Here is a 24,329-nt window from a genome sequence, read left to right on the forward strand (position 1 = left end):
TCTGGATTGACCCCTGCCTCTTGAGCGTTTATTCCTGCCTCTTGGAGCTCTGGAGGTGTCTGGAAAGGACCAATTCTTGGAAGGCCAGTTCCTGCTAAACCTTGGAGGCTGGACCTGCAAGAAATCCTTGACTGTCTGGACAGATTTTGCTTTCTCTTCCACCTTCTTCAGCACCTGCTGTGCAGGGGAGCCAAACAAATTGAGCTTATCCATGGGAGCATCTAGGAGCTTTGATTTAACATGGTCTGGTAAGGACTGCTCTTTTAACCATGCATGTCTTCTGATCACTGTGCCAGTCATGGCTGATCTAAAGGAAGCCTCCAGTGCATCATAGCCGCATTTTAAGGAATGATTACTGACCTGCTGAATGTTATGTACCATTTCCTGTACAGATTTTTTGTCTAATGGTTCATCCGAGGACAGTTTTTTAGTTAACTGGTCTAACAAATTCCTGATACTGAATCATGTGGAATTGACAGTTCAAGGCCCTAGCTGAAAGAGTAGCAGAAGTGTAAACTTTTTTACCCCATCTCTCTAAGGCCCTAGATTCCCTTTCAGAGGGGAGGGGTTTTTTGGTAGAGGTAGCTGCTACAGCCTTGGGTCCCTGGGAGATAGTTTCGAGATCTGCAAAAGGGGCCTTATACAAATGATAATGTGTGTCCGGAACCCTGTAGTACCTATCGAGCTTAGCAGGGGCCGGAGGAAGAGAATCAGGAGCAGTACAAGCATCATTAAAAGCATCATCCACAACAGTAAGTACTGGAGGAATGGCTAAAGGCCTATGCTGTGGCAAATGCAAAAAGGTTCTAAGCCTTTTCCTAGAATCTGAAAAATCCTGGCCCTGCCATTGAAATTGTTCCCTCATAGCATGCAAGGTTTCCCCAAAGGAAAATTCCTCAGGCGGAGAGGCAGAAGGAATGGACTCTTCTGCATCAGAGTCCTCATAAGGAGAAAAGGGGCCCTCTGGAGGGTTTGAATTATCTGATTCATCAGAGGAGCCATCTGAAGAAACTGGCTCAGGGGGCTCTACTCTAGTCCTCTTCTCTGGAGGTGGGTGAGAGGCCCTGTCTGGATGAGGTTGGGATCCCCGGATCAAAGAAGTGAGATCCTCTGCTAGACTAAGCATTTGTGAACTAGAGCTAGGCCTGTGAGAGGGGGTCTTAGCAGGCACAGTTTTGGTAGTTTTTGCTGCTTTAGCCCTGGCAAAGGCCTTAATCGACATGGATGCAGGAGGCCTAGCAGCTCCACGTGCAGGGGTAGAAATATCCAAAGGGATAGTATCAGATAAATCCTGTGAACCTGCAAGAGCAGGTGGGATTTCAGTAGCAGATTCAGCCAGGCTGGAAGAGGCCTCGCAAGCTTTCGGCCGAAGGAAGAACCGTGGACTCTGTTTCAGCCGAAACAGAGACACTCGCGGTTGGCTTAACCGCGGTTTTGGCCGAAACCGCTGACCGCGAGTGTCGGTCCTTTTCCTTGCGTTTTTTAGAAATTTGCGAAGTCGGAGTATCCGACGGCATAATGTAAGCAAAAGCGGAGCCGAAAAACTCTTCAGCAAATTCCGACAGACGTCTAAGCGTCCGTCGGTTGAAAGAAGCACAGGCTAGACAAGCTGCTACGTCGTGGTCTGGGCCTAAGCAAGGTAAGCAGTAAGAGTGGAAATCTTTATGAGGTATTTGTTTCCCACAAGTTAAACAGTTATTCACTTTTTCTGACATCGGCTGAGGCAAGAAAGAGTCCCCAACGGGGTACTTAGCTTTTTAGAAGCCTTCGGTACTTGTAGTAGTAATCTCTGGTTCTAACCGACCGGCACTTGCGAACAGCTTCTGCTTCGGGCGCCACGCGGCAAGAAAGACTGAGGAAAATGGCGTCGGCTGATGCCTTTATACCCGAAGTACTGCAGCTATGACGTCGGGTGAAGTGCGACACCAGCCGAGGCCAGACCCAGACTTTGGAATCCGGCCGACCGAAGGGCTGCCTGACGACAGGACAACCCATTTGTAAGGACTGCAGATGCATCCTTGAAGGACATCTACAAGGTTAGCTCAATGTATTTAAAAAAAACATTCTAACCTACCGTGTAAGTTAAGCAAGTTATCCTAAGATGTTAATGTTCTTTACTATCACAGTTTTGGCTCAAGTTATAACTAGCTTCGACCCTTTGGGCATTTCAGTGAAAAGGCTAGAGAAGTAACATAAGTATTGAAAGAAAAACTGTTTGAATGAAAAAAAAATACAAGTTTAACCTCAGGATCTCAACACTCAAGGTCAGGAAGAAGCATTTCCTTTAGAACAATATGCTGTATTAAGATGAGAAAAAATGTTCAAACCATAATTCTGAGAAATTAAATATGCTGAACAGAAAACAGTGCAACCACAAGATCAAAAAAAAATTGAAGAGAATGTATATGACAATATTGAGCATAAGAGGAAACTTTTAGTTATGTACTTACCATAACTTTAGATGTATGGGATCCATCTCGCCTACATTCTCTACAGATGGGTTCGGAGCCGACCCTCGGCTCCGACTCGGCCACTATACAATAGAATGCAGTCTCTTATTGGCTGAGTTACCTCATATCCCAGGATGCACCACTACTGCTTCCCCAGATCTTGTTTGTCCGCACACATGCACACACACATAGACTGTTGTTATAACATTGCCAGGTGTTTCAAGATAGGAAACAGTTGAATTCGGATTGTCCGGTCTCTTCTGGCCTACAAGGCAGGGGGGAAGGAGGGTGGGTTATTAGGAATGTAGGCAAGATGGATCCCATACATCTAAAGTTATGGTAAGTACATAACTAAAAGATGTAATGTGATCCTATCTCACCTACATTCTCTACAGATGGGACAGCGTCCTTAGCACCTAATTCCTGGGTGGCTCACTGGAAAACGGTCCGGAGAACCGTGGAACCGAAGGAAGCTCGACCCCTAGATGCCACATCCAATTTGTAATGAGAAATAAAGGTGTGTAGAGAAGACCACGCAGCAGCCGCACAGATGTCATTAATAGAGAGCTTGGAATGAAAGGCTGCCGAGGTGGCCACAGCCCTGGTAGAATGAGCTTTCACTGGAACTGTAAGCTCTTTATTTGAAATGCAATAAATATGAGTGATACAGTCTCTGATCCATTTGGCAATAGTGACTTTCGTGACGGCTTTGCCCAATTTACTGTCCGAAAAGGACACAAACAGTTGATCTGTTTTTCGTGCTTGGTGTGTCCTATCCAAATAGAAACGTAATTGTCTGTGTAAATCTAAGCTGTGAAAGGTATACTCAGCTCTGTTTGAATACTTAGGGAAAAAAAACGGTAACTCCAGTGATTGTTGCAAACAAAAGTTAGAACAAACCTTTGGTATAAAGGATGGGTTTGGTCTCAGAGATACTCTATTCTTGTGAAATACCAGGTATGGTGGTGTGACACATAAGGCTTGAAGTTCTGAAACTCGCCTAGCTGATGTGATAGCAACTAGAAGGGCAGTCTTCCAAGAAAGAAATTTTAAGTCACAGGTTGCTGCTGGCTCAAAGGGAGGTGTGGTTAATGCACCTAACACTACGTTAAGGTCCCACGGTGGGGCGGGATGAGATATAGGGGGCCGTAGAAGCCAAGCTCCTTTAATAAAGGCTTTACACAACTTGTTGCTCATTAAAGGTGGTTCTATGCTCTCGTGAAAATTGGAAATAGCCGCCAATTGAACTTTGATGGTAGACACCGAACAACCCTGGTTGAACAGGGAAGTTAAAAACTTCAGAACCTCTGACACCGAGGCTGTCATAGGGTCTAACCCTTGGAGTTGGGCCCAAATAGCAAACCTCTTCCATTTACTGCTATACATCTTTTTAGTAGAAGTCTTGTGGGCCGAGGACAAAATATGCATGACTTCAGGGTCGAAAGAATGGCTCCTGACTATTGTCGGAAGAGGAGTAGCCTAGCTGCTAGCCTCAATGAATGAAGGGACTTGATGGAGCTGTCCTGACTGATGCGTCAAGAGGTCCGGAACTTGGTCCAGGAACCAGGGACCCTCCAATGCATATTTGTGAAGAAAGGGGAACCAGACTTGTCGAGGCCAGTATGGGGCGATTAGAATCATTTTGCTTTCCAAGCGAATTGCCTTTTGAATCACCTTGGGGAGAAGAGGAACTGGTGTAAAAGCGTATAGCAGACCAGGGGGCCAAGCTTGGATCACAGCATCCTTGGGAATCTCCCCCAGAACTGGTGTGAGAGAGAAGAACTGCTGGCATTTTGCGTTGAGGGGAGTTGCGAAAAGATCGCAACATGGAGCTCCCCATCTCTTGAAAATCTGTGTCACCACTGTGTCGTTCAGGGACCATTCGTGAGGGGAGAGAAAAGTCCTGCTCAGTCTGTCGGCTATCACATTGGATCAACCCGGAATGTGTGTTGCCACTAGAAAACATTTGGTAGCAATCGCCCAATCCCATACCTTCATGGCCTCTCTGCAAAGGGGGTAAGACCTGGTCCCTCCTTGCTTGTTCAAGTACCAGACTACCGACATATTGTTGGACTGAATGGCTATCGTACCCTGGGGGAGGTGATCGTGCAGTGCTTGCAACGTTAAAAGCACCACCCTCATTTCCAGGATATTGATGTGGAGAAGACTCAGAGTGCCACGTGCCTTGGACTGACCTGTCCAGATAATGTCCCCCCCACCCTGTCTGGGAGGTGGCCGTAGTCAACGTGGCCGAGGGGGATGGGGGAACGAAGGGTCGCCCCTGATCCAGGTTGGAGGAAAGAAGCCACCAACGAAGATCCTGTTTGCACGTCTCTGTGATCAATATGTGGTGACTGAGGGGAAGGTCTTGATAAGACCACTGGACTGAGAGGAGCCACTGGAGTATCCTCATATGCAACCTTGCCAAGGGGACGAGAAGAATGGTGGCTGACATGGAACCCAACAGCTGCAGGACCATTCTCGCTGGAGCACGACGTCTGAGGAGTAACACCCGAACCTGAGACTGCAGTGTTGCTATTCTTTCCGCAGGAAGATAGACTCGCATCTGCCTTGAGTCTATTTCTGCACTAATAAACAGAATACGCTGTGATGGCAGCAATACGGATTTTGTCCAATTGAAGGTGATTCTTAAGGAGTTGCCTAGGGAGATGGTGGCTGCTAGAGTTTTTAAGAGTAGATGCCTGGAGGTGGCAGTTAGGAGCCAGTCGTCTAGGTATGGAAACACCTGGAATCCTAGACTTCTCAGGTGAGCAGTCACCACTGCCAAACATTTGGTGAACACCCTGGGGGCTGTGGTGAGACCAAAGGGCAGTGCACGCAACTGGAAATGACTGTCTCCTAGGCTGAAGCGCAAGTGTCTCCTTGATGCCTGATCTATCAGAATATGATAATAGGCGTCTGAGATCTATGGAGCACATCCAAACACCCTTCTCCAAAAGCGGGAGAATGGATTGCAAGGTGACCATCCGGAATTTGGACTTTTTCACTGATCGGTTTAACCTGCTGAGATCCAAAATGTCCCCGGTCTTTTTTGGTACCAAAAAGAATCTTGAGTAAGTCCCTGATCCGGCCTGATCTGCAGAGAGAGATTGGATGGCTCCTTTTTGAAGCAGCTTCGAAATTTCGCTGGCTGCCAGATCCCGTTGACTGGGTGGTGGGTCCGGGATTTTTTGGGATGGTGGGGGGGGGGGTTGAAAGAAGGGAATGGTGTAACCTCCGGCGATGATTTGGAGCACCCATTGGTCCTGAGTGATACTTTCCCAGGCCTTTAGGTGCCTCGAAAAACGACCCCCGACTGGCTCTGGAGCTGCACAGTCGGGCACTCCTTCAGGGATGCTGGAAGGAGGAGGAGCCACGAAAGGACTCGCGGTCTCCAGTGTTTGGGGGGCCTCCGCCGCCTCTGGGACGGCGTGTCCCTGAAAAATTTCCCCCTCCTCTGCCTCTAGAAGGGGAATCGCTCTGCTGCGACAAGGAAGGCTTTTGAGACTTACGGAACCACATTTTCCCTCCTCTTCGAGCCTTGGGATAAGGTCTGAAGGGAGTGGAAAACCGGGCCCCTACGGCAGTTAAAGTCTTACCCTCCTGTTCGCAGCGAGTCAAAGTGTCCTTTACCTTGAGTCCAAACAGAGGACCCATCAAGGGGGCGTCGGCAAAGGAAGACTTAAAGGCCTCCGCAAAGTGACACAGGCGTAGCCAGGCTAGTCTCCGTAGAGCAATCCCTGTGCCCGCCGCTCTGCTCGCTCCTTCGGCTGCATACGAAATGAGCCTCATGGACGAGTTGGATAAAGAGGACAGGGTAGCCAACTGGGAGTTAACAGTCTGGGCTAACTGCTCAGGTAAGTTACCGGAGAGGATATCCGAAAACTCCTTGACCAGATCCCTCTACAGTCTCGTGAAATGCGTCAGGTAGTTCAGAGACCTTAATGTAAAGGTTGCTGAAGTAAGGGTGCACTTCCCATACCGATCCATGCTCCTGGACTCATTAGGAGGATGAACGGACGTTGAAGCCTCTGCCACATCTTGCTGGGTTGCAGATGCCACCACCAAGGCATCTACAGCCACACCTTTGGAAAGAAAGTCCTTATTCAGGGGGTGCCGAAAGGAATTTATTGGGGCGAGCTGGCACCGGTTCAACAGAGTCCGGGTGTTCCCACGCTCTTCGAGAGATCAAATCCAGAAGCTCATCGAAGGGCGGAGACACCCAGGAGGCGGAGGGCTGAGCCCCGAAGGCCTTGAGGAACACAGACTCCTCAGCAGAAGGGGGTTTGGACTGCCAGTCGCCTCGTTGCTTGAGGATTTCCAAGATGTCCGCAAAGGATACATCATCCGAGGACGACTTGGGGGACCCTTCCGCATCATCGAGGTCGGTATCCGAGGTGAAAGACTCATCAGGGGAGTCGACGTGCTTCCTCTTGCACTGTCTCTTCCTCGGAGGTTCCTCCGAAGACGTTTCGAAGGGACCTCCAGGAAGAAGGGAACCCCCGATGGGGGTAACCTCAGGCCCAAGGGCTCCGCTGTCGTGAGACAGGGGGATTGCAAATGAGCCAGTCTCCGTGCCAAGGGAAGGTGGTGGTGAGATGGTAGAAGTGGCCAGAGAGGATTTGGCCAAGGCACTTCTCATGGCCTTGAAGGCGGGACCCCCAGAGTCCTGGGATGGTTCAACCCCCAAGGCCACAACAGCAGTCGGAACTCCCGCCGCCGATGCACCGAGAGGGAGGCTCGGAACCGAAAAGATCGGTCCCGAAGCGCCCCCCCCGGGGCCGACAGAGGAGGTCCGCGTACCGAATCCCGACCCGAAGGGCGGGGTTGGAGTTAGGGTCGGAACCGACCCGACAACCTCCACCTGCTCCACCAACACCGACTCCAATGGCGCCGAGGCTGTTGGAGGAGGAACCGAGATAGCCAGTTGGGAAACCGGCTCCGGAGCCGACTGGGCTGGAGCAGAGACCAACTTTTGAAAGACCGGAGACTGAAAAAGCCTTTGAAGCACCCTGTCTACATCCGAATCAGACATCCTCGACAACCGAAAAGAGACCGACCGGGTCCGAGTAGACTTCTCCGCCGGCTCCGAAAGACTGGGGGACCGGCTCCGAATGGTTTCGAGAAGTATCGGCGCCAAGGGAGATTCCATTACCACTGCAATTTCCCTCGGAGCCGATGGGGACTCCGGCACCGAAGGGGAAGAGTCTGAGCAGGCAACCCTCATCGGCTCCGAAGGCAGTGGAGCTGATGGAGATGACTCGCCTCTCGACGCCCGAGCTCTCGACTCTGAAGCCAGAGGAGTCAAGGCTGGAGACATCGAGGCAGACCGTTCCGCCCTCTGCTCCGAAGTCCATGGAGCCGACGGAGAAGCCTGCCTTGACTTTTTTGCTGCCGGATCTGACGGGCTGGTCGGAGCCGAAGACTTTTTCTTCCTCGAAGGGGAAAAAGAAGAAGATAGGGCTTCCTCGAAAGAAGGGGTAATAAGCCCTTTCAAAATCAACTTATTTTTCCTCACTTGGAGCACGCAAGAGGAAAAAGCGTGGCAAACGCTACAGGATTCCTGGAGGTGCTTCGGGCCCAAACAATAAACACACAAGGAATGGTCGTCCGTAATGGACATTTTGTAATTGCATTTCGAACATTTTTTGAATCCTGATGGCCTATGTTCCTTGGACATGGTTAAAACGGTCTCAACTTTTAAGAGTACACCAAAAAAAAAAAACTACACAAACTACCAACTCTAACAAAAGCGCAGGATAGGGCAAGGCCCCACTGACTCAACGGAAATCTTGCCACAAAAATATATATTTTACCACAAGAATCGTGAATACACAATCACACAACAACAAGTAGCTGTTAAAACAGCTTTTGGGTCAATTTTTGAAGAAAATTTGACAGAAAAATGTCACTAAGAGGTACTTAGCTCAGCCAAGTCCGAGACCACATCTATGCTCGAGAAGCGGCAAACGAGATCTGGGGAAGCAGTAGTGGTGCATCCTGGGATATGAGGTAACTCAGCCAATAAGAGACTGCGTTCTATTGTATAGCGGCTGAGTCGGAGCCGAGGGTTGGCTCCGAACCCATCTGTACAGAATGTAGGCGAGATAGGATCACATTACATCCATTTTCTAGACATACAGGATGTGATGGGGTTAATACATACTCATCGATAAACTGTAAAGATTCTAAAATTTATTCTCAAAAGCATACTGCAGTCATATTGACAAAATCTTACACAAAGCAGCTAGACGCCACAAAGGGCGTGGTTAATTTATGCTAGTAAGAGCCACATAACTGCAAATACTGAAACTAATAGATTGTGTTTAACTTTTACAATGCAAACTGGACCCAACAAAAGCACAGCGAGGAGAATGAATTGGAAATAATGACCTGTGAACTCTTCAAGGTGTACTTAGAATTCATTATTCATGAAGTCATGTAAGCATGGAGAGACTACTCATGATTAGACAGGAGCTCTTGTTAAACACATCTTTAAGGGAAAGTGGAATAGGGCAAACCTAGAGTTATATATCCTTCTTGTTGTGGAAAAATGAGAAAGCTATTTTGGAAAAATTAGTCAGAAATGGAAAAGTTGGGACTTGAAACCATATCAGCACGGGTATGCAAACAATACATCTATAACTACCTGCTATTTTATGCTCTATAATAATGTAGCAACTATACATGGTGTGTTGTGACGTAATTTATGCAGACCAATTATCTGCCTTTGATAGGGCCATACACAAAACACAGATCAATAAATTATAGCAAGGTATTAATTTACCTTTACCACAAATTGCTTTGCTCAAAACCAGTCAGAAAACTTGAGTTGCTGCTAAACAAGTTTAATTTTCCAAAATGTTAAGCACTTTAATTTAGTTCGTGGTTAGCTAGTTCTCCCTGCATTTTGAACTGCAGTGTGGCTGGTAAAGACAGTAAAACAACATCTGAAGCCCCTCTAGGATTGCTTGAAAACATTTGACTAAATATAAAAGTCTACAGGTTGACAACACATTTTTAAGAGCATCATTCATGTAATAGTGCGCTAAAAGGATTTAGGCTTTGGAAATTCCCCAATGCAGTTGGAGGGGAAGACTTTTTTTTTTATAATTAAACAGTTAAAATTTTTGATGACTATGGTTTTCGTATTACAAAGCTAATTATTAAAGACAATGAACAAACGGAAGAATTTTATGATGAAATACAAGAGGTTGACAAGTGACAATAAGCTGAAACAGATTTATTGTTTGAAGTGTTTAATGTCAAGTACTATAAAGTTTTTTCTAATATTGATAAAGTAATTCATGATTTGCACATTAGAAAATATAAAAAGAAGATTAGGGATGAAAGGGAATATGTTAGTAATACAGCACACCCACTGCCTAAGTTACATCTTTTTGCTAAATAACAGGTTATGACCGCTGAGCTTGGATTTGATGCAAATTTTGAAAGGGAACTTTTAGAAGATGGCTTGCAGCTTCCCCCTCTGAGGAGTTCCAAGAGGATAGCTCAGAAAGTTCAGATGGGAACTCTGAAGCAGGTCCCAGCCAAGTGGAACTATTTGTCATGTTCCCAGAGGAGAGGGAAGGGCAAAGGCTGGAGGAGATATTAGTCCTTGGTTTTGAAAATATGTGCTACAGAAAGGACCCCCTTTGTTTGGAATGTTATTCAACAGATGAAGCAAGTAGAAACATAGTAGGAATTTCTAATGGATTTGATATATTTAATAATAATTTGGAGATTCATTGTTTGGCAGAGGATTTACTTTTGTGCCTACCCAGAAGATGGATATAGAATAAATTCTCCTTGATTTAAAATTATGTTAGAAAATAAAATCTTATTGTTATGCCCTCAGAGGTTAGTAATTTTTCCCTTCAGAAGCATGCAGTTCACAATTTAAGAAAAGTACTTTCAATCCCCCTCTGCATCCAATTATAAGCTTATTTAAAAAATATGTACAATGGACATTTGCAGATGGTTTTTGATGAATAACTATAAGCAGAAATGTAATTTCACTTGAGATGAGCTCTCTTATAAGAACATTTGTGAATAAGAGAGAGATCAGAGCAGTGAAGCCTGATAAGGGAAGGCAAATTGTGCTTAGGCATGCTACTATTACAGCAAGATGTTTGTTTTACTTAGCAATGATCAGCAATACCTTATTACATAAAAATGAGATTAATGTGGCTTATGGTAAAATAGATGTTTTCCTATACAACTGATTGATTGGGGGGGGGGGGGCAAATGACTGTCATGGTTACAAACTTCTTAAGGTGAAGTACCCAGTAGTACACAAAATATTTGGCATTCTTAAAGTGCACAAGTGCATTAGAGATCAGTCCCTCCTATTACAGCAGCTGGTGGATCTAAAACCCATCCGTTAGCTGTTTTTAGCAAAAGAAAATTAGTTCCCTCTATAAATATATTCTAAAGGATTTTTGGGACTTTTTAGGCTGCTTTAAATTAGAGTTCTTCGATGATGATTAGTTTTTACTAACTATTGATTGTTCTCCTGTATTCCCTATGATATAGATTAAGAATGGATCAGGGAATTTTTATACAAAGAAAGTAGCTTGATTAATAAGGAAATTAATACGATTAGTGATTTTATGGAAATAATTCTGAATAGTTGTTTTTTTGAAAAATATTACAAGCAAATTAGTTTGCCATGAGAGCCACTTGTGCTCCCCTGTACACGGATATATGGCAATGGAAGTAGGAGTTTGCATTTTTAGTCCAGTACAACTACTTATCTGAGATGTCTGGATGATATTTTTATGATATGGAATGGTGATGAAGGTTCTTTAAGAGAATATTAACTACAATAGTACCCGTAAGGTTTTTAAAGTTTACTTAAAATTTTTCTGCTCAGAGTATCAATTATTTGGATGTACTTTAAAGATTTTGGTTTGTAGGCATTTAGGTCTAAATTGCACAGAAAGACCACCTGCTCTAATAGTTACTTATATTTTAATAGCTATCATTAATTTAAGCAGAAAGGAGGTTTGATAAATGGCCAAATAGTGCATTTGGCAAAAATTGTTTCTGATGACAGTGATTTGCAGAATGAAATAGGAATACTGAAGCAAACATTTATTGAAAGAGGATATCCAGAGCATATGCTAGAGGATATACACTATAAAATTAATAGGAGAAGAAACCAAGTTCTATCCACTTCTGGGTAAAGGTCTTCCTGATGTTAAAAAAGATATGAAAAAATGGGAATTTGAATATCTGTTTAGAAAAAAAATTGTTGCTCAAATACGGTTTTGACAGTAATGCCATAAAAACTTATTAGGGCCAACTGGAAAGTTTTTAAGGGTGGTTTCAGAGTTAAAAGAAAGGGTAGGTGATAAACACCTACTTAGTTTTAAGAGGTAAAGTGATTTAAAGGAGAAAAAGGAATGTGTGGTAGTGGTATAAGGAAAGGCACCAAGAATTGTGGAGCCTAAAGACAATGCAATTATATTTATGAAGGGGAAGTTATAAAAGTACCTGGTATAGATTATACTTTCGTTTCCATCAAAGTTGCATATTTGGCATTTTGTAATTTCTATTACTCACTTTACATGGGAAAAACAGCGTTCTCTCCAAAAAAAAGGATTTATGAACCACAAGGAGGACACAAATGACTTATATAGGCATTGTGCTGGTCATGTGAAGAATAAAAAATATTTTTTTTGTTTTAAAGCAAGTGTTGATGAATCCAAGGGGTGGACCCTGGAAATACATTTTAGAATACAGAGAATTATCATGGCAGGTGCGACTGAATGCAAGTGAGAAGCCAGGGTTAAATGATGTTCTCTCTAACAAGCTTGTTGAAGCTGAGGGCAGTATAGTTTGGCATGCAGGTTCTTTGCACTTCTGTTTTTAATGATGCATACCAAGCTTGCGGTGGTGGTGCTGCGGTAGCGTTGGCGCCTCACAGTTAGACGTTGCCCGTTTGATTCTCAGAGCGTCTTCTGTGTGTCGACATACGTGAATGGGCGTTTCTTTGTTGAAGGTTGTGCATTAGGCCCGGCAAGTCAGCACGTAAAAACCTATTGCCAATCATTAGCGGACCGGAGTTCCGCTGTGGCGACCCCTAACCGGGAAAAGCCAAAAGAAACAAACCAAGCTTTTTAATGTTTCTTAATTTAAAAAAAGTTTTAATATTCATATTTTCTGACTGTACTTATGTTTATACATCTGGTACTGAGATTTTTTTTTTAAACAAAACCTTATTTAAAAAAGCCATGCATTGTTCCATTCATAATGTAAATTCACTGACGGTGAATGGTTTTCATGTAATTTCAGTGTTACATAAAACTGGTACAAAATGAGTTTCATAGTTCTCATGAAGTCCTGAGAATGGGGACAAAAGCGCTCAACATTTTGGAAAAATAAATGTATTTCATTGCAGCTTGAGTTTTCCGACTAGTTTTGAGCCAGGTGGTTTGTAGTCCGTAGTAGTATACTTGGCTAGTGTTTCTACGTGATTAATACAACCTTGATAAGGTGGACAGTTGCATGGCTTATGAACAGAACATGACAAATATATCAAGCGGACAGGAGAAATTCTAGGTAACAATCGGGAGCTCCCCACAGCTCTGTCCTGGGCCCATACTTGTTTAGGCTGCATCGTTCAGATTCATTTTTTTTCACTTGAGGTGATCTACAGTATGTATGCAGATGGACTGAAAATGGAAAAAGATATCTGTTACAGTTAGGAAATGCATGCAAACTCTACTAACCTGACCACCCAAGTACAGCAGAATATGCTTATATATCAAAAACTAAACATATGAGATTTGGAAATCAGATCAGAATGTCGGGTGAAATTTTAATACAGAACACGCAATGACTGAAACACTGGATTCGTAACTTGGGTACATTGGCAGATCCAGCTTTGATTTTTTTTTTTAATTGTATCAAACTACTTAATGATGTTACAAAACTATAGCCTATATAATACTTGTAACATCTAGGCAATCAAAAAAGATGAAATCACTGTAAGTTATATTACACCCAAACTACAGTACAGAATAATATGGAAATTAGAACAGGTAAACTGGAAAGAGTACACACAGGAACTATCCCAAGAGCATTCATGGGTGTAAACATATAGGTTGTTACGAAAAAATTCCTGACATTATACAGTTGTCTAAAATATTTTAGAGGAAACCTCCTTCAAGTATATAGTGCATTTAGGTACAGTTATCTCTAAAAATGCTTGGGGTTATCAAAGCTTAGTACAGAACAACTAGGCAGCTTGTGTAAATTACACAAAAATGACAGATGTATTAACTGGTGCTCTGAGAGAACAGCTGACACCTGGAATAGACTGACCGATTAAAATAAAGAAAGCACTAGGTCACATATTTTTACAAACTTGGATACTTACAATGAGGATGACCGTTTCGAATACTGGCAAACTAGAAGGGCATTAACTGCTTGTGCCTAAAATATTTTCTTATGTATGATCATCACTGGCAAATTTTTTCCAAAAGACTAACTTCACTGTCACCAAACTACTGGATCCAAATGGGAAATGGACAAAGCCTGTGGATCACAAAATGCAAGTCCCAAGAAGGCATGGGCTTCTTCAAAGGTGTCAAAAGTATAGGTATGTACACTGAAGTGCGTCTTCACTGTTACAGTAACAACTCCTTGGGATTTTCTGTTGTGGAAGCCCTTGGCCTTTAATCTCCTCCTCTTAGCCCAGCAGATGCCCCCCTTTCAAACATCAGGACTTTTGAGTACAAGGTTTGTTGGCCGGCACCATATTTTCAGGTCTTTCTTGCACCTCAGGACTTAAGCCCACTCTGTGCCCTAGGCCAGGAGCACTAAATGACCCCACTGTCCCCAGTATAGAATGGTATGGAAGACCTGAAAGAAGAAGTCAAGTAATGTGGGGGGAGACTACAAAGGGGAAAAGAGGGAAGGGACACCCACCTCAACTTCCCTATTGAGACAGAGGGGAAGGAAGGAGAGAGGAAAGACTAATACAATAGCGAAGACACTAAAACATCTACATTTATGGTAAGTGCACACAACTGTAACATGTTCATGTTTCTCTGTTGCAATAACAACTCCTTGGGAAGATTCCCACAGCTGATGAGATGGGTGGAAGATGGGCAAACTAGGAAGAAGAAGAACTGTGAAGAAGTAAGCCCAGTAGGACTGCAAAGGCAAAACCAGCTCTGGAAGTTAATACCAGTTTTCAGTGTTTAGTAAAAGTGTGGATCGAAGACCATATGGTGTTTCAGAATATCTCAAGTGAACACTCAAAGATGGCAGTAGCTCTTGGTAGAGCAAGTTCTAATGTTCGGTGGCACTTCCTTACTGTGGTGTCTGTAACAGGAAAGTAATGCACCTAGGGATCCATTTAGAAATGGTCTGTTTAACAAGTTTACCTAGTTCATTCGGTGCCAATCCAAATGGGAAATGGGGACAGATCTTTCTGAAATTTTAGGATCTGTTCAGACAGTACCTGAGCTGCCTGTGAATGAATAGTGAATGTAGATTTTTATCCCCTATATTCTAATGGTTTGGAAAGAAGGCAAGGAGATGAATGGGCAAAACCAGTATCCACTTTGGGCATAAGAATATAATTAATCCTCAAGGAAACTGTCAGAATGAAATCTAAGGGTGGGCACTTTACATATTAGTCTTCAGTTCTGAGACTCTGCAAACTGAAGTGACCGCCATTATGAATGTAGTTAAGAACTTTGTATCTGCTGAGGCTGCTAGTTCAAAAGGGGGAGAAGAGCGAGCTTCTTCACAATAAAACTGAAGCCCCAGGAGGGAACAGGTGTTCTCCTGGCTGGCCTAAGGTGGATGATGCCTTTAAGGAAAAGTTTAACAAGTTGAGAAAACAGAGGAGGTTGCATGGACAGGGCAGGCAGATATGGCAGAAGCATGGATTTTGAAGTAGTAGGAGTCTCCCTTGGAGAAAAGTTCCACTAGGTAGGTGAGAACCAGTTAAGTTTGGCGGCCATTATTTTGGTATCAGATAAACATCATCCATTTTGAAATTTAAGTTTGCTTAATTCGGTGCTTTCTACCCTCTTTTAAAAATAGATCAAAAGTCCTTGATGAATAACAGACTGAGGGGATAAAGATCATATAATCCAGGCTGTTAACTTCAGGGTAGTCAGGTTGGGATGCATGGTATTTATCATGTTGCAGGTCAAGAGGTCACCTTCTGTGGGAACAGCCATGGTTCTTGTGTGCTCATGTTATGCAATAAGGGAAACCAAACCAATGCCGTCTTGTCCAAAAATATACATACAATCAAGATCACCTGCAGCCTTCTTCCCTTATCTTGATTAGTAAACCTGGGAATGAGCGGTATTGGAGGGACTATGTACAGAAATAGGCCAAGTCAACAGAAAGGAGAATGACTCCATCTTCCAGGCCTGATCATCTTTGGTACTTGCCTGACTGATTTGTTTTGAGGAAAAAGTTCTATTTCTGGCACACCCCAGTGACTTGTGACTTAAGTGAAAAATGAAATTTTTAGCATTTGTTCCTGAAGTCCTAAAGCAGACCTATCCAGGTGATCTGCCAAGTTTTTCTCTTCATCTGGTAGGTATTGTGCTACCAGGTGCAAACCCATTGTTTGTGCTCCTTCTCACAGGTGCATGGCTAAGCAGCAAAGAGGGCAGGAGTGGGTACCTCTCTGTTTATGCAATACTTATCTGCGCTTTCTGTCCTCAGCAGTGTCCCTGGTGTCCACAACTGCTAGAATGCCATCATGCCACTGTAAACTGACAAACTGCTTTAGACTGATGTGCTTTCGGAGCAGTGCTGTGTCCCACCACTTTTCTGCTTGAAGACCCATTGATTGAGTGCCCTAGGCTACGTCTGAGGAGTCTGTGCTCATGATATGGTTGCCTAAGGAGAACAGTAAAAAAAAACACCCTTGTCTTGTGAGCAGGCCTCTGCCTACTATGCCTGCTCTCTTTTTAGGTATGGGAGAAACTATTTTGAAAGTGTGTGCCTGTGCTAACACAACACATTCTTTAGGTGCAATTTAATTTTCCTCATGTGCAGTTTAGCAAGGGGATCATTATGATGCCATAAATCCCAGAGCCCCGAGGATTTGTCAGTCCATCATTGATTCCTGCTTGTGGAGGTTTCTGGAGTATGTGGATGGAGGAGTGGGTTTTCAAGGCAGAGAAAGCAGGCAAGCAAAGACACGCGCACACACACACGCATGCACACATGCGCACACACGCACGCGCACACACACAGACACACACACACACACACAAATAAAGTTATCACCTTCCTTAGCTTTTACTCATACTCTAATTTGCAAACACTTTCTCCGCATGTAAACACAGACATCTGAAATGTAGAAACTTGCTATAAACAAAAGCTTTGGCATTACTACCCATTTCCCACTTATCTACATTCGACATTACATCATTCAACCAATCTGCGCAAGTAAATTCGTATTAGTCAAATGCTATTTTTGGTTTCAGAAGTTGTCAAACAGAACATCTCCTATTATGGAATGTACAAGCATACCCACTATCTCCACCTTTTCCCTGCCCTGCTACAACAAACATAACAGAAGACCAAGTACAGTTGTCTTATCAACTTACCATAACTGTGGATGCTTGAGTGCAGTCACTGCTGTAGCAATGCCTTCATGTTGCGGTACAAAAAAAGATGCAGGGTCAGATCAGCCATATTCGGTTCCTTCTTACCCCTACCCTGTGATTCACCCCAGCTGAGAATGACTAGGGAAATCTGGCCAACAGGATACCTATCCTTGCTGTTGAAAGTTCTGGCTTTAGACCAACTGATGACTCGGGCAAACTATAATCTGGTTCTGATGGATGGAAAGAACAGAAAATATGTTGCCGGATGACTACCCTTACCTTGACAGAATGGACCAGTCCAAAAGGAGAGGATTAAAGTCTATGCAAAGGCAAACAATGCAGAGAGAGTTTGTACTACTGGTAGGCCTCCGAACTTCAGTAGTCTGTCACAGGTATCGTCTCAGATGAGACAACTAAAATAAGGGAAGGAGAAGGAAGGGTGAAAGGGACCAACTTGGACATCCTACTCCAGTACCCAATATACCGCATAAGAGGGAGAAGAATGGTGGGAAATAGGACTGCAGCAGTGACTACAACCAGGCATCTACTATTATGGTAAGTTGATAACACAGTAAGTACCATGTTCATGTAAGTCACTGCTGCACTCAACTTCAGGGATGACTCTCTCAGCTCTAATCTACTGATATCTGGGTGGATGGTAGTTAGCCCTACAGATGAGGGCTTCATGCTTGAGGAATGCCATGTCAAACCTTGCTCTAACTCTAGACGCAACATCTAGTCTGTAGTGGTAGCAAAAAGTGTGGACTAAAGACCATGTGGCTGCCTTCAGAATGCCACTAGCCAAGCATCTCTTTCGTAAAGCTACAATGGCAGCTGTGCCCTTGGTAAACTGAGCTGACATGCTCCCAGATAACTATTTGCCATGGAACTTGTGGCAGAAAATAATACAATAAGATATCCACTTGAAGATGGTTTGCTTTGAGATGGGCAAGTATTTGCTGAGTTCTGCAAAAGCCATAAAGAGTTGCTCAATCTTTTCCACTCATCTTCAGGTATTATCTCAGTTGCAAATGAGCAGGAGCACAGATTTGCATTTTTTTCTAGGAAAAATACAGATAAATACCATTTTTTTTTAACTGTGAGAACTGAAAAATCATGTCATTTTTCACAGAATTTAGCAAAGGAGGCCAGAAAACCAATTCATACATGTATTTCTGCTCATATTTATTTATAATATCGTCAGCTTCCACTATTGAGTGCTCTGTGCCTAGAATCTGTTTTAAATTTTCAATATACATTGATACAGATTACAGTTATAATGAAATCCCCATAATGACCTGAAAATACATTTAAAAATCAAGGGTATAATTCCTGGATTTCATCTCATGAAAACGGAATTTCATCTTTTGAAAACTGAAAATCAGTGTCCCTGCATATGTATATCTATGGAAAGGACGGTTCTCTCTCCTTTGTTCTGTTTTGGGGAAGAACATTTGGAGATGAATGATTCAGGAACACGTTTGTCACCATCTTTTACATGACAGGGACGAGTGTATAATGTAACCATGTCTAAATAGGTGACCAGAAAGAGAGCTCCTTACATAAGTGCCTGCAACTCAAGACCCTTCAGTCTAAAGTAACTGCAATCTAGAATACAGTCTTTGATAAACTTGCTGGTTCAGAGAAAGTGTTAGCTTTCACAGCCTAACATTATGTCCCAGGGTGGTACACCTTGTGGATTTCTGGTAGAATAGATAAGTAGTTTGGTACTGAAAAAAATTCTACACAATGTCAGAATGGCATTTTTTTTGCTCCCACCTCATCTCTGATCCATCTGTTTATGGGAGCACAGGAAGAATGTTATAGTATGGCTGATGACTGCCAGTAAGTGGATGGACGTGTGGGGAAGAGCAAACATTTCCAGCCATTGAAAATGACTGGTATATGTTGACAAAAATACATTAACTTAATATACTTCTAAATTAAAAAAAAAAAAAAAAAAAAAGAAAGAAAATGTCATACCTGCTTTTTCATTTTCTTTTTTTCTTTCTTGCTAAGATTAGCAAAGGGGTCACTGTCTTGTTTTTGCTTGGATTCTTCCTCAACTTCCATGTCTTCATCTTCCTCATCTTCAGATTTCTAAAAGTTAAAACATCTTTTATCTAAAGGTAGCCGGAAATGATGCATTTTAACTGCAGAAATGCAAGGAAAAACAAGGACCAAACAGTTGAAACATACACACATTTTGTGTGTGTGTGTGTGTGTGAGTGTGTGTGAGAGAGTGTGTGAGTGTGTATATATGGATGTTCTTTCTAAACATCAAAGTACACAAATCTCGAATGGCTAATGATAGACAAAAAAAAAAAAAAAGGACTGAAAGCCAAAACGGTGAAAAAAAAAATTATGGTATTTTGCAGGGGAACAAGCCCCCCTGCAAAAAAAAATAGGGTTTTTTGCAGGGGTACAAGTCCCCCTGCAGCCTCCACACCCCCTGCTAATTATATTTACCAACTCAGAGATCACTCTAAATTAGGCAAAGGCCAATTTCTCTGATCCCCACTGTGTACAATCCTGTAGGGACTTAACAGCAGGAGCAATCAAACAAGTTTCTATCACTTTTGCTGGTGTTCTACACATTTGAGATTATGAATGTTCTATTATATGGAGTGTTTCCATACACATACATGTATATCTACAGATGTGTGTGAATTTACATATGTCACAAAAAACTTGAATTTCTCTACAAACACAAAGTTCCTCGCCCTACCAAACAAGTATTAGCCATCTTACCCTCTCTAACCTACGGCACACCACTACTAACCAATTTGCAGTCTTCCTTGAAAAGAAAAAACTAGAAACTTGCTATAACATTGCTAAATTTGCTACAAACACTTGCAGTTCTACTTATCACTGTGCTGCCCTAAAAAAGAAAATTACAATGGCTTGAATTCTCCCCACTACCTATTACTCCTTCAGCTCACTACACACAAACTCTTTCATAAGCCACAAGACTGCCCTGCTCTTAGCTCCCTATTAATCCTTTACAACCTCATTAGGCCTCTGCAATCTGAACACCAACATATTTTTCAAGTTTACAAACCCAAATTACTTATAGGTGAGTTGTTACACTCTTGGAATATTGCCAGGATATGGAATAACCTACCTACATTTATCCACGTAGAATAAAAGCCCTTCTAACTTCAAAAAGTACAGTTTTGTACCTACCATAAATGTAGATGTTAGAGTGCTAATACAGCTGCAGTCATAACAGATGGGTTATCCTGCCGTCAGGCGGGTCCTCGGTCGGCCGAATTCCAAAGTCTAGGTCCGGCGTCTGTTGTCGTCGCTTCTTCCCTGACGTCAGTGCGGCAGGGGTATAAAAGAACCAGCCAACGCCATTTTCTTCAGTTTTTCTTGCCCCAGATGTCAGGTGCCCCCAGAAGGAAGGCAAAACAAACTTATGTAATAATGCCATACAATATAATCAAAAAACAGTAGTGTGCAAGCAAATACACCATAAAAGAATACCCCAATCAGGTTGTATGTGGAGGTGTTTGTCATAAGGCATGTCCCAAGAGGGGATGGAGGGAGGGAAACCTGGACTGCAGCTGTATTAGTACTCGAACATCTACATTTATGGTAGGTACAAAACTGTACAATGTTCATCGTGCATACAGATGCAGTCATAACAGATGGGTAGAATCCCAAAGCTAAAAAGGGGTGGCAGGCACTAAGTGGAACTAGGAGGGGCAAGGATGCCCTGCAAGACTGCTGTGGCAAAGCCCGCTCTAGATTTAGAGTATAGTGAGAGGTGATAGTGCCTGGAGAAAGTATGCACAGAACTCCAAGTAGCTGCTTCCAAAATATCCTTGGTAGGAACACCCCTGAGGAAAGCTGCAGAGGTAGCGGTGGCCCTTGTGGAGTGAGATCTGATGCTTGTAGGTACAGTTTTTCCATGAAATGAGTAACAAAAGCGTATGCAGTGGGCTATCCATTTTGAGATCGTCTGTTAGGAAATGGCCTTTCCTTGAGCACCTGTAGCATAGGACACAAAGAGTTGCTCTGATTTTCTGAATGGTGTTGTCCTGTCCAAATAATAACGAAGTTGTCTGTGAATGTCCAGGGAGTGTAGTAGTCTTTCCCCTTTGTTTTGTGGGTTAGGATAAAAGGTAGGTAAGTGGATAGTCTGATTCAAGGCTACACTGGATACTACCTTTGGCATAAAGGAAGGGTTGGTTCGTAAGGAAACTCTATCCTGATGGAAAATGATGAAAGGTTGCACAGCCATGAGGGCTTGTAGTTCCGATACCCTGTGTGCTGAGGTGATGGCCAGAAGGAAGGCTGTTTTCCATGACAAATATTGAAGTTCTGTTGAGGCAGCTGGCTCAAAAGGAGGCAGGGTCAGTTTTTCTAAAATGAAGTTGAGGTCCCAAGCAGGTACTGGTGGTTTCCTTGGGGGTTTTATATTCTTAGCCCCTCTGAGGAACTGTCTTAAGAGAGGATGAGAGAATAAAGGAGGATCAGTGTTGTATTGTGCAGAAATGGCTGAAGCATGGATCTTGATGAAGGAGAAGGAAAGTCCACTGTTTAAATCTCAGCTAGGTACTGTAATATATTTGAGGTAAATTTAGTACCCAAGGATTCTGGCCCTTTTTCTGATTCCAGGCACAAAACCGTTTCTATTTGGCGGAGTAGGCTTTTCTAGTAGGTCGTCTTCTGGCCTCCAAGATGACATCCTGCACCTCCTTGGAGAGGAGAGTATGTTGGGAGATCAAGGAATCCTCCATGCGGCTAGATTGAGGGTTTTCAGCTGACTGTGAAGAGTTTTGAAGCTGTGCTGGGTCAACAGAAGAGGCACTAGAGGCAGGATCCATAGTGGTGAATGCGTCAGGCTCTTCAGGAGTGGATACCAGTGTTGTCTTGGCCAGTCTGGAGCAATGAGAATCATCTTTGGCCTCTCGGCTCTGGCCTTTAATAGAACTTTGGGCAGCAGAGGAAGAGGTGGAAAGGCATAGACTGTCAATGTTGTCCAATTGAAAGAAAGTGCGTCCACTTTCCAGGCCTGTGGATGATAGGTCCTTGAGCAAAATTTTTTCAGTTGGTAATTTTTGTGGGTAGCAAAGAGATCAATGTCTGGTCGCCCCCATGCCTGAATTATCTTTGCGGAAACTTGAGGATGCAACTTCCATTCATGTGGATCTGTCATATTTCTGCTTAGGTTGTCTGAAAGGGTGTTTTCCTTCCCTGGCAGGAATTGTGCTTGAAGTTGGATTTGCAATTCCAGAGCTGTGTTCCAAAGGGACATGGCTAGTCTGCACAGGGGGTATGAATGAGTTTCTCCCTGTTTATGTACCACATCACTGTGGTGTTGTCTGTCCTTATCAATAGCTGGCCTGGATGCAGTAGGTCTTTGAAGGCCATAATAGCATTTTTTACTGCTAGCCTTTCCTTTTGATTAATGTGTAGGTGCTTCTCCTTTTGGGACCATTTGCCCTGAAAGCACTGATCTGTCATGTGCGCCCCCCAGGCGTAGTCCGAGGCGTCTGTTGTGATGATTTGATTTGCTTGAGGAATGCAGAAGGGGAGACCTATATTTTTTTGGCATGCTTGAGCCCACCACAGAAATTCCTTTTGAAGACATGGAATGAGTGGAACAATCGTCTCCAAACTGTGGCTGTGTTGAGACCATAAGTTTTTTAGGTACCATTAAAGTTTCCTCACATGCAGCTTTGCACATGGGATCAGCAGGATGCAAGATGCCATGTATCCCAGAGCCTGCAGGACTTTCCTTGCAGTCAGCCTGGTGAAGGTTACCATTTTTCTGAAGTATTGAGATAGTTGCCCTTGCTTCTCTGGCATGAGGTAGGCCATCTGGGTGTTTGTATTCAAGCTGGCACCCAGGAAAATTATTGCTTGAGAGGGCATTAGTTTTGATTTCTTTTTGTTGACTGTGTATCCCAGAAAGTTCAACAATTTTATTACAAACGCCAGGTGTTTCAGAAGTATGTGCTTGCTGTCCGCTTGGATCAGGCAGTCATCCAGATATGGGTATATTTGTATCCCTTGAAGTCTACAGAAGGCAATTACTGATGCCAGGCATTTCGTAAACACTCTGGGCGCAGTAGATAAGCCAAAGGGCAATGCAGAGAATTGATAATGGGTTGAACCTGCAAGAAATCTGAGGTATCTTCTGCAATCTTGTCTGATAGGGACATGCAGGTATGCCTCCTTGAGGTCCAATGTTAAAAGCCAAGACTCCTTGCCCAGCATGGGAAGAAGCTGCTGTAATGTGAGCATCTTGAATTTTGGTACGAGTAAATATGTGTTTAGGATGGATAGGTCCAGAATAGGTCTCCAATCTTTGTCCTTCCTTGGTACCAGGAATAGTCTGGAATAAAAACCTTGACCCTGTTCTTTTGCAGGTACCTCTTGAATAGCTTTCATGTCCATGAGAGCTGAAATTTGTTTTTGAGCCCCTGCTCTTTGATTTTGTGGCAGGTTTGGCATACCTCTCATTTTTGGAAGGGTGTGAAAGTGAAATCTGTAGCCTCTGTCTATAATGTCCAGGATCCATTTGTCTTTTGTGACAATATGCCAATTTTTTGAAAATAATGCCAGTTTTCCACCTAAAGGTGCTGCCATTAAAGCTTTGCTTGGCATGCAAAGGGGAAAGTCATTGTGTCTGCTTTCTGAATGACTGTGATCAATCTTCTCCACCTCTTGGTGTAGGCGCTTGCCATTGTCTGGCTCTAAATGATCCTTGAGATTGCCCTCTACCTCTCGGGCGCCTGTATCTACCTCTTTGAGGTCTGTCCATGGTTGGAAAGGACCAATTTTTTGAAGGCCAGTTTCTGCTGAAATGTGGCGGTTGTACCTGTAGGAAATCCTTCACTGTTTGCATTGATCTCGCCTTTTCCTCCATTTTCTTTAGTACCTCCTCAGCTTTATCATCAAACAATACATCTTTTTGAAGAGGTGCATCTAGTAATTTAGCTTTGACATGATCTGGTAAGGTTTGCTCTGAGCCAAGCATGTCTACGTATGAAAGATCCTGTAACAGCAGCTCTACATGAGGCCTCTAAAGCATCAAAACCACATTGCAAGGTATGTTTACCCACTTGCTCTGCACTATGCAACAAATCCTGCAACTCCTTTAAATCTGGTTGTTCAGGTTGTGTCATTTTGCTTTTCAACTGAGATAAAAACTGTTGATACTTTAACATATGGAACTGACAGTTTAATGCCCTCATGGTTAAAGTGGCCGAGGTGTATACCTTTTCCCCCACCTTTCTAAAGCTCTGGAATATCTCTCTGAAGGTAA

General features: G+C 43.4%; 1 protein-coding gene across 1 annotated transcript in view; it reads right to left on the reverse strand.

The window, feature by feature from the left end:
- Positions 1-19,793, reverse strand: part of ABCF1 (ATP binding cassette subfamily F member 1) — a 1,329,408-nt gene extending 1,309,615 nt beyond the window's left edge. The window contains exons 1-2 of the mRNA XM_044082281.1: positions 19,776-19,793; positions 19,031-19,147 (exon numbers count right to left, since the gene is read on the reverse strand). Of these exons, the coding sequence (XP_043938216.1) occupies positions 19,031-19,147; positions 19,776-19,793 (135 nt within the window). The remainder of the gene's footprint in view (positions 1-19,030; positions 19,148-19,775) is intronic.
- Between the last annotated feature and the right edge of the window lie 4,536 nt (positions 19,794-24,329).

This window comes from Protopterus annectens, chromosome 9.part0 (genome assembly GCF_019279795.1).
Source record: "Protopterus annectens isolate FY-2018-M chromosome 9.part0, PAN1.0, whole genome shotgun sequence".
Taxonomy (NCBI): Eukaryota; Metazoa; Chordata; order Ceratodontiformes; family Protopteridae; genus Protopterus; species Protopterus annectens.